Here is an 11,205-nt window from a genome sequence, read left to right on the forward strand (position 1 = left end):
ATATTTTAAACTATTATTACCTTCAATTTAATTTTTATTGTGGAAAAGACTTATTGGTATTTCTTGTTTTGTTTTGTTTTATTTTAGTGTGTCCAGTGGGTTGATGATGCAAAACTTAATCAACTGAGGAGGGAAGGCATTCGCTATGCCAGGATTCAGCTGTATGATAATGACATTTATTTTATTCCGAGGAATGTTGTTCATCAGTTCAAGACAGTTTCAGCTGTATGCAGTTTAGCATGGCATGTTCGTCTCAAGTTATATCACTCAGAGGAGGACACTGCTCAGAATACAGTTACTCATGAAACACGCACGTCACCAGATTCCACATCATCAGTTCTTGGACCTCACACTGACAGCATGATTTGTGCTGTAAGCAAAACCTCCTTGGATTCTGTTTTTTCAGACAAACTTCATTCTAAATATGAATTACAGCAGATTAAACATGAACCTATTGCATCTGTAAGAGTCAAGGAAGAACCTGTGAATGTTTATATTCCTGAAAAGACTGGAGCACCAAATAATATGGATGGCAAGAATGTTAAAGCAAAATTGGATCATGTTCAATTTACAGAATTTAAGATTGATGTGGACTCTAAATTTGAAAATAGCAACAAAGATTTAAAGGAAGAAATGTGTCCTGGAAGTCTCATAAGTCTAGTTGATACAAGGCAACATAGTTCAACACATTCAAATCAAGAGAGAAAAGATGATAACATTTTGTGCTAAATTTGTATATACCATTTAAAATTGTTTTTTTTCTTAAACTTAATAATGTAATAAAGATTCATGAATTCTGAAAGCAAGCCAAGAACTTGCTCCCAAGTCTGTTACAAATTATAGTTTATGTAGCTTTGTAACATTCCTCAGTGCCTGTCCATAACTGTGAAGTATCAAAGCACTTAGGGCCAGATGCACTGTAAACATTGCAGGTTTAAACAAAAGGAGTCTTTAAGAAAATCATTTGAGTTGGAGTTGTAGGTTTTAGAATAGAGCTGACATTAACATATATATATATATTTTGTAATATGAGCCAGAATTCTTTTTTGACAATTTAAGGCTTTTCCATAGAGCTTATTTATACTGATTTTTTTTTCATTTTAAATGTGTCAGCACTGTAGTGTAAATAGCTTTTAAAAAATCTTTTTAGGTGATTTATACTGAAATGTGAGCCACTTAATAAAGGTTCATAATAATATGTTTTCTGTTGGGTCTGCAAAAAAACCCCACTAAACTGACAATTCAGTTAAATCATTTATTTGATCTATTATGTTTCTGCTGGTATATCCACTTAGAGTGCTAATGGAGTGCAAATGTATGTATTCAAATCTTGTGAATATTTAAATTCCCCACACTGTGCAAGCATTTTTAAAACCAAGATTCAGTTATGAAAGCATATTTATATGTGTGTGTGTATGTATGGGGATATATATATATGTTATCATATTTTGCATAACTTCTTAAATTGCTGAATAAGATGAATATGTGAAACTTCCTATACTCCCTGGGATACATTTTTAAATATTTATGTGCAACATTAAGAGAGCAGTTTAGGTAATAGAAACAATTTTATAAGTTGGGAGAAACAAGGTCAGTTAGTGATATTTAACCCTTTAACTAATGAAGTTATGTGACCTGATTATATAGCCCTATAACGTGAATTTTCTTTGTAGTGTATGGAATAAGAAGTTGAGAAAATTTTCTTACTAATCAGCACCCATACTATACCTAATAGTAGCTGAGAAAAAATGTTCAGTTACAGAAAGTTTAATTCTGAGCAGTTAAAATCCTCTATTACATTTTTCTTGAGGAACAGGAGGAAAATATGGCAAATACAAAATATTAAAATAAGAGCAGTGACTCAACTGCCATATGCAGAGAGATAACTAACAAAATAAGATTTGTTACCTCATCTTTCTAAGCATCCCTCTCCCTACCCTAGCAAGGTAAACAACTTAGAGTATTTTTTTCTTTTTTCAAAAGAAGCTCTAGAAAGTAAAATTGGGATAGGAAACAGGATTGCCAGTGCCTAGCTAAAGATGATTAAAACAAATCTCTTCAATAATGGACTTTAGCACTGTTTCAGATTGCTTCCACTACTGTAATTAAAAGTCAAACAAATGTCTTCAGTGTATGCTTTGATGTTAGGAACTCTGCTGGTTGCAAATCTATTTTCTTTTACTTGAATTTGGTATTTTTCTGGGCTCATACTTCGGTTGATTACTTTCAAATGGGGTTCTTTGTACTGCCTTTTGAGCTAGTGTTGCTATTTCACTTTCAGTGGTTTCTGCTCCAGCCTCTTTTGTGGTACCCATAAAACTGCTTATCTCTCTGGTTAGGGAGAAGCTTACTTAGAGGCATTTCACCAGAAAAAATAAATTGCAGCAATGATGTCATTTGTGGCCTCCAGTTTAAAAGGGTAGGCAAATATTGTAAGGAAATCTCAGTGGTTTGTAGAATATCAGTATATTTGCAACATAGGAATTTTCATGACGTAAGGAAAGTATAAATCATGCAAATGTAAATAGGGATTTTGTTTTATATATTACGTATCCTGCTCCTCACCACCTTTATCTTCTATTTTTAGCTAAATTTATGTATTTTCACCTACCTTTTTGGGAGACAAAAGTTTATAACAAACCAGTATTGAAAATTGAGAGAGAATGTGGTAAAAATGTTTAGGTTTTTCTTTCTTTAAGTGAAGGGTAACATATTTAACAAGGTTCGTTTTAGCTCCAGTTTTCCAGTGTCATACACATAGATGCATGAGACCATACTGTAATAAAATGTCTTTAGGGTATCCCTCCAAAATATATGAGCCTTAAACTTTTAACTTAAAGACATACCTAAAACAACCAGAGTGGTCGCTTTTAAGTGTAGTTTCCTATATAACCTATAGTCAAACTTCTCCATATTTTGAAATTTTAATTGTTTTGTAAAATGCATACATCTCTGTGGAGGTGAAATACAAGTCAGTGAACACAGATTTCAAGATACAGCCTTGTCACCTTGAGTAATGCTTATGTTCCTGTCTTATGGGTTATAATTTAAAAATTCTCTTCAGATGCAATCTGAGAAGTTGTTGGCTACGTTTGTTACATACAAATAATTTTTATTTCAATATTGTATTATATTAATGGTTTCCTAGTTAGTACATTCCAGTTCTTATCTGAACAGGACTTTTTTTCTGTTATTTCCAGTTTCTTGGACCAGAATAATGAAGCACTTAAGATACAGTTTCTATGTGAACTTATACTATATAGAATAAATAGTTGTTATGTAAATTATTAAATTGCCATACAGACCTTTACAAAAAAAAAAACTAAGGTACCTCAGTGGTGTCTGCTATAGTGATTTTTTTCTTTTTAATTATTTTTGTTCATATCCTTTTAGCTAAGTAATATATATTCCATACTCAGGTTAGCTGGTTAGCTATCAAAAGAATTAAGCATTTGTGATATTTGGTTGAAAACTTTACTAAAGCCATATTCATTATCGTCTTTGTCACTACAGCTGTTGACCTTAAATAAAGATTAGGTTGATCTAGCACAACACTCTGTGTGTGTGTGCATGTGCCTGTGCGCGCGTGTGTGTATAAGGTTATTGGAAATACTGTTTGTTTCCGCATATATTCATTTTTAATCCATTCTTTAATTTTGTGGGGGGGGGGTGGTCATGGAGGGTAGGAAATATTTTATTTCTTGGATTAAGTCTTCAAGGTATTTCATTAGTGTTCCTGAGTGTAAAATAGGTTTTTCCCAAATACTTATGGCAGGTAAGATCATCTTTGTAAATAACAGATTAGCACTGTTTTGGTAAATTTGGATTCAGTCATTTTTTGGATAGTTTCATTGTCATGTAAAGCAAATATCTCAGTTCATTTTGCATTTTTAGCGAAGGTGCAGGATTTATTTTTGGAGTTTGAGAGGAATTTTCCTTGTCTTCCACCTTTTCAATAAATACTAAAATTGATAACCATAATCTTTTTCCATGTTTTGTAATTATTTTCTTATATTTGACATTTTACTTTCATCTTGTCATATTTAAAAATTCTTGTTTCTCTATCTTCAACAGAAACCATAAGATCTTGAAAGTGATCCCAATCTGAAAATTGTTTTTACTCTTAAAAATATCAAAAATTGACTTATGCCAACAGAGAAGAATATTAAAGATCACCTTAAACAAGGTCGCTAAACTAGTAAGGTATGGGTGCTGGGATGGCACGATAAATTGCCTCCCTTCCCTCTAGATATGACTATTTTTATCCCAGGAGGAGAGGACAAAAGTACCATTGTTTTCAAAATACTTCTAGGCTGGTAAAAAGTGACATGACGGGTTTTATCTTTAGAGTGGTAGAACAGCTCTTTCTTAATCTTTCTTCCTTCTGTTTACTTTGATATGTAAACAAAATTTTACTGGTTTTAGAAGGTGCTATTTCTTTGAAGAGTTCTGTTTGATATGATTGGCTCTGGCAATATACCTCAGATAAGAAAATTAAGAGGACAACTCAGGAGAGGTATAACATCCTTTATCTCTGTCCTGGCTTTTCTGTTCAGTTTTTCCTGTAACCCACTGCATATTGCAGATGGGAGTGACAGCTTTCTAAAATGTTAAGCACCAGGAACCTAAAAGCAGAGATGTCTTTCCTTTTTAAGTTTACAGGCGTTGTATATCATATTTCTACTGGGAGAGCAGGGAAAGGAGGGGGAAAACATCTTGCATTTTAGGTTATCTTCCCTTCAGGATTTCAGACCCAATCAGGGAATGTGAATGACCTGAGAACAAAATGTGGGAAACAGAATTGTGTTAACTAGAAATTAAAAATTACTACTCGTATGCTTTATTACCATTATCTACCTTCCAAGAACTGCACTATTAAAATATGAGAACTTTGGATCCTTCAGTACATTTTGAAGTTTAGAATTTATGCATTTATGTCTTGAAAATGTTAAATCTTTACACTTTCCTATGAAGTTCATTGCTATTGTACTACTGACTACTACTAAGTGTGCAGACTCGCAAGTCAACATAGTTGCAAATATTTTGCATAATAGTGTTTAAATTTTTATTTAGACAGTTCAGTCCCCACCCCGCTCTGTCAAGTTTCTTCTTCAGATGAAATTTTGTTATGTGAAAAATAAGTCTGTCTGAAAAAAAACCAAAAAACCTTGAGTATGACTTTTATGCTCTTGTTCCGTCCGTCTTCCTGACTGACAAAGTTCTTAGAAATCTGTCTGCTTCACTTCCTCATCTCACTACAATTTCACTTTAATCCTCAAATTTAACCTTTTAGCTGAAGTGATTCTCTCAGTGGTCACCTTTTGACTACCAAATCCAGTCGGTGCGTTTCTTAATACTTCTGTTTAACCCTTGTAACACTTGTTATCAATCATTTACTCATTAAAACTCTACATGACCTGTTGTGGGGTTTTTTGTTGTTGTTGTTTTCTGTTTCTTCGGATGGCTTCTTTTACCTCTCCACCATTGTTTAAGGCAGTCTCTATGGTTCTTCCCCTTAGGTCTCTAGGCTTTGTCCCTGAACTATCTTCGTGACCCCATGACTTAAGTCAGCCTTGGTTTCTCACTTAATCTCTAATAACCCATGTAATCAAATCTAAATTCTTCTCCCTTGCCCCCAAGAATTAGCTGTTCCATTCCCTCCTAATTTTGTTATTGCATCACTCTCTCTCTCTGTGCAGTCATCTCATGGTAATCTGATTTCTCTGTCTTTTCCTCTGTGTACAGTTGACCCTTGAACAACATGGGCTTGAACTGCGAGGGTCCACTTACACACATTTTTCAACAAATACGTACCACAGTACTATACAATCCATTGTTGGTTGAATATAAGAGTGTGGAACCTTGGATATGGAGGGCCGGAGGGCCAAGTGTAAAGTTACAAGTGGATTTTCACCAGCGTGGAGGTCAGCGCTTCTAACCCCCACGTTGTTCACGCATCAACTCTACAATATATCATGAGATTTTCTTGAGTTGACCCCAGAAGTGTTTGTCTACTCCTCTTGTTATAGTAGATGTTCACAGTCATAGTAGATGTTCATCTCACCTAGACTCTTACAATAGCATAAAATGTTCTAGGCTGCCTGCAGTCCTCTGCCCCTACCCCCAATTCCAGCCCATTTTGTTACCACCAGATTAACCTTTCTAAGACATATGGTTGCTACTCTTCTTAGAAATATTCCATGGCTCCAAAGAGCCTTTAAGATGTGGCCCTTCCTTTCCAGCCTTATCTACTATAATCTCTTCCATTTGATGTACTCAATTTTCAGCTTTACCAGATGGCAGTACTTGCCATTTCCTTTGTGTACTTTTAAAATTCTTTGCCTTTGCTGGGGAAAATCTCTGCCTCGTATACAACATGGTGAAATCTTACTTCTCTCTTCAAAACTCCAGTGAAACATCATCTCTTCTGTGTATCTTTTACTGACCTCATCTGCTCCAACTGTCCCCTCACCTCACAGCTGATATAGATCCAATTATTTCCTCTGCTTCTTGTGTCCTTTCTTCACATCATTAACATATTTGTTAAGTGTATGTCAGGCTCTAGCTAAACCATGAGTTAGAAGTTACAAATTTTCTTTATCCCTTTGTGTCCCCAATACCTAATATATAGTACACTTGGTGTTCAATAAATATTTGAAGGAACAAAAGTTGAACCTTAATTGGGGTGGAAAAACAAATTATGTAGGTTTCTATAATTTAAAAAGTCCATCTCTGACTTAATTCGTAATGTAATTCTAGAATTGCAACAGAAAAAAGTGGAGAAAATTAGATCAGTGGGCACTATAAAGAGATGAAGTTTCTATTTTGTACTTACTACAGCCTTATATATAAAGTTTAAGAAGCTACCTATTAGATATCTAGGCCCATTGGGCAATGTGGAGAGAGTATTGTAAAGATAATTATACCTATAAAACTTGTTCAACTTTTTTCCCTTCAACTAGAGAGACACTGAAAATTATTACAAATTAAGGATAAATTTTAACTATACCTAAAATGATAAAAATAGCAAATATAATTTTTAAATTATCTTTTATTTTTGGCTGTGTTGGGTCTTTGTTGCTGCGCATGGGCTTTCTCTAGTTGCGGCGAGCGGGGGCTACTCTTCGTTGTGGTGCGTGGGCTTCTCATTGTGGTGGCTTCTCGTTGCAGAGCACAGGCTCTAGGTGCGTGGGCTTCAGTAGCTGTGGCTCATGGGCTCAGTAGTTGTGGCTCGCAGGCTCTAGAGCATGGGCTCAGTAGTTGTGGCACACGGGCTTAGTTGCTCCGTGGCATGTGGGATCTTCCCAGACCAGGGCTCGAACCTGGGTCCCCTGCATTGGCAGGCGGATTCTTAACCACTGCGCCACCAGGGAAGCCCAGCAAATATAATTTAAGAAGCATCTTAATATCTCATAGTCTGAAGCAGAATTTAACTATTCCTAAGTCATATTTGGCAAGATAAAGTCTGGTTATCTGGTTGTCAGAGAGGCATTCTGATTAAGCTTGTGTTGTTCTCCCTATTGCTACTATAAATAAACATTCAAAAATTGAAAATATTGAAGCAAGATGATAACATGCACTAGTTTACTTTGTCTTTATTCTGTTACTGGAGTGGGACAAGGACATACAGGTGGCACATTTTCACGGACAAAGTTCTGTAAAGCCACTTCACTGGGATGATATGCTGAGGGCATTTGTAGCAGCACAGCTGTGGGTCATTAAAGGGGGATAGTACACTTGTATAATGTTGAGAAATTTCTTCACTAGTCTGTATTTCTCATCTATAAAATAGGGGGTAATACCTATTCTGTTAATTGGTGGTGAAAATTAATGACAGCACATGCCAAATGCTTATCTAGCACATTGCTTGGCATATCATAGACACTACAAATGTTAGCTTCTGATCCTGGAATTAACATAGTAAAAAGAAGAGTTAGAAGAGCTGTGTGCTGGGTCACTCTAATCATTTCACATCTTCTTCACATCACTTCTATGTATTCCTGTCTCTAATTTTGGGCACAGGATAGGCATCTGGCAAGAGGAAAAAGTTGCATCAAGGGGTCAAAGGCGAGGTATGGTGGAGGTAGGACATCAAAAACAGACTTCTTTCTAGTTCACTATTTTGCTCAGGGATGGCAATTCAAAATCATGTCACAGACTCTCTTTTCCTTATGTAAGTGAATTACAAATTTGTGTTTGTCGTGTATAGATTATAGTGGTAGTAAATTTGCTTTATGGTATAGGATTACCAGTATGGTTACAGTATGATTGGCTAACTTAAATGGCAAGCAAAATGAAAGTAAAATATTGAAGTGCAGATCCCTCTCAAGCTTTTAATCCAGTGTTGTCTTTATCTAGCATCTGATAACTGGTATCTTCTGTTGATGCTTTCTATTTTTTTTTTTTTTTTCTTCTATAGGAAACCTATTTGTGGAAATAGCATTTGGAGTTAAACTTCTCCACTTATCAATGACCATGGGCTAATTTCATTTCATTTACCTGGGCTTTAGTTTTTCTATCATGAGGAGGTTGTTTTTTTCCTGTGTACCTTCATTATCTAAGTCATGAATTCTAAGGACACCAATAATACTTTGAGGAAGAGTGATGTTTACTCTGCAAACATGATCAATCAAGGTTAAAGGAAACCCCTTTGTTTAATGTAATGCTAAAAGAACTCTGATAATTTTCCTCTCAATAGAGAGAAATAACTTTTCTTTATGATGCAGGTGCATAGTAATATGCCTGCCCCTATCTGAAAATGGCTCTATGGTTTCCTCTCCTTTTTTTGCCATCACTTCTGTTCATTAATCAATATCAGTTCCTCTTATTTGCTGCACTGTGAAAAAGCAAAGTAGAAACCAGACGACCAAATTCTAAGGTTAATAACTCTTAAAATTACAGTAAGCTGTAGCCACGGATGGATCTCTACTCCTTGAAGCTTTATGCAACTATTTTTCTTAATGCTTGGAAGCTCTCCGTTGGTAGATTTGTGGTCATGTTTCATGTGGTAATGGATGGTGCCACCACATCTGGTCTCTGTGTTCATGAAATGTTGAATAAGTCGTGGTTCCTTTGAATATTTCCTACTTTTCATATTTTTAATTGCTATAAAAAGTTATTTTGTTCACATGTTGCTTTTACTCAATTTTTTTTTATAAATTTGTTTATTTTTGGCTGCGTTGGGTCTTTGTTGCTGCGTGTGGGCTTTCTCTAGTTGGAGCGAGCGGGGCTCATCTTTGTTGCGGTGCGCAGGCTCTAGGCATGCAGTCTTCAGTAGTTGTGGCACGTGGGCTCAGTAGTTGTGGCTCGCAGGCTCTAGAGTGCAGGCTCAGTAGTTGTGGCGCACAGGCTTAGTTGTTCCGTGGCATGTGGGATCTTCCCAGACCAGGGCTTGAACCTGTGTCCCCTGCACTGGCAGGCAGATTCTTAACCACTGCGCCACCAGGAAAGCCCTTACTCAGACTTTTTGATAAGTATTTGCCCAAACCAGTTTAAGTTACTTCTTCTCTGTGTTGACCTGGAAATTAATGACTTCACTAAAACCTTTCAAATTTAAGTTTCTTTCTTAAGGCAGAATGTGTTCTTTTTATAAACACCATCAGTAAACATCTCTATTATAAAGGAGGTATCCTATAGCTAAAACCAAGGGGAAGATATTTTTCTGCAATACTTATTGTTTATGTATTATTACATTAGTTTTGCTTTTTCCGTCTGTAAGCATAATTTCTCTTATGTCTCTCATTACTTACTGTTCTAAAGTAGGCTGTGATATTGTGATTTATAATAAGAAATATGTATCTAATCTTCATCCCTGTTCCTGGCATAGGAATCAGACACCCTTGGAATTTCCTAAGTGATAAGTGTGATTAAGGTGTCTTTTGAGCTTATGTTAATAAGGAAGCTCTTGGAAAGCTAGGTAACCTACGGATTGGGGCTGGTTGCCAGGGGAACCAACCTAGTGATTAAAGAGTTGAAACTTTCAGTCCCCCTCTCCCCACCAGGGCTGGAGATTGAGTTCAATCACCAGTGGCTAATGATTTAATTAATCATGCCTATGTAATCAAGTTTCCATAAAATACCAAAAGGACAAGGTTCAGAAAGCTTCTAGGTTGGTGAACATGAGGAGATGGGGAACGAGTGGTGTGCCCAGAGAGCATGGAAGCTCTGCACCCCTTCCCCATACCTTGCCTTATGAATCTCTTCCATCTGGCTGTTCCTGAGTTAATATCCTCTTATAATAAACTGGTGTTCTAGTAAGTAAAATGTTTCTCTGAGTTATGTGAGCTGCTCTAGCAAATTAATCAAATTCAAGGAGAGGGTCATGGGAACCTCCATTCTAGAGGCGGTAGGTCAGAAGCAAGGTGACAACCTGAATTTGTGCCTGGCATCTGAAGTTGCAGAGGGGGTGGGGGGCACGTGCAGTTTTCTGGGATTGAACCCTTAACTTGTGGTATCTGATGCTATCTCCAGATAGTGTCAGAACTGAGTTAATTCCTTGGTGATGTAGGGAAAAAACATACACCTCTGGTGTCCGAATCGGGGAGGCACACATCAGTAACTTCAGGTTGTTTATTTAGTGTGGCAGTATACCAAGTTAAGAAGAGTTCTACTTCCTGGGACTCTTTCAGATACTATTACAATTGATTGATCCTCATGTGTGAACAAGTTGGTTATTGTGTTGCCTTTTACATATAATTCTTACCGAACTTCTCTCTCTTTTCCTTGGAGACCAGTCCCACATTTCCTCTTAGTAATGTCATATAGAATTTCTGCTTTTGCTTGTTTCATGGCCTAGCTCAGGGGTCAGGAAACTACTGCCAATAGGCCATATTTAGGTCACTACCTGCTTTTTGTATAGCCTGTAAGGCAAGAAAGGTTTTTACAGTTTTAAATGGTTGAAACAAAAATCAAAAGAATAATATGTTGTGATATGTGGCAATCATACAAAATTTAAATTTCATTGTCCACAAATAGTTTTATTGAGACATAACCATAGTCTATGGCTGCTTTCTCACCACAACAGCCGAGTAGTTGTGACAGAAACCATATGGCCCACAAAACTTTAAGTATTTACTATATAGCCCTTTACAGAAGTATTTTGCTCACTCCTGGCCTAGCTGATTGTTTACATGTGGTGCTGTTCCTTCTTTTCTCTGTGAGAGATTATACTTAGATGATACTTTCACAAAAACAGGTTTTCCTAAA

At 36.3% G+C, this 11,205-nt stretch overlaps 1 protein-coding gene across 1 annotated transcript in view; it reads left to right on the forward strand.

Annotated features, from left to right (window-relative positions):
- The window catches only part of RSBN1L (round spermatid basic protein 1 like), a 62,823-nt gene extending 61,697 nt beyond the window's left edge, over positions 1-1,126 (forward strand). Inside the window, exon 8 of the mRNA XM_061197641.1 lies at positions 88-1,126. Coding sequence (XP_061053624.1) covers positions 88-729 — 642 coding nt within the window. The 3' untranslated portion in view covers positions 730-1,126. The remainder of the gene's footprint in view (positions 1-87) is intronic.
- The last annotated feature ends 10,079 nt before the right edge of the window (positions 1,127-11,205 follow it).

This window comes from Eubalaena glacialis, chromosome 8, assembly GCF_028564815.1.
Source record: "Eubalaena glacialis isolate mEubGla1 chromosome 8, mEubGla1.1.hap2.+ XY, whole genome shotgun sequence".
Taxonomy (NCBI): domain Eukaryota; kingdom Metazoa; phylum Chordata; class Mammalia; order Artiodactyla; family Balaenidae; genus Eubalaena; species Eubalaena glacialis.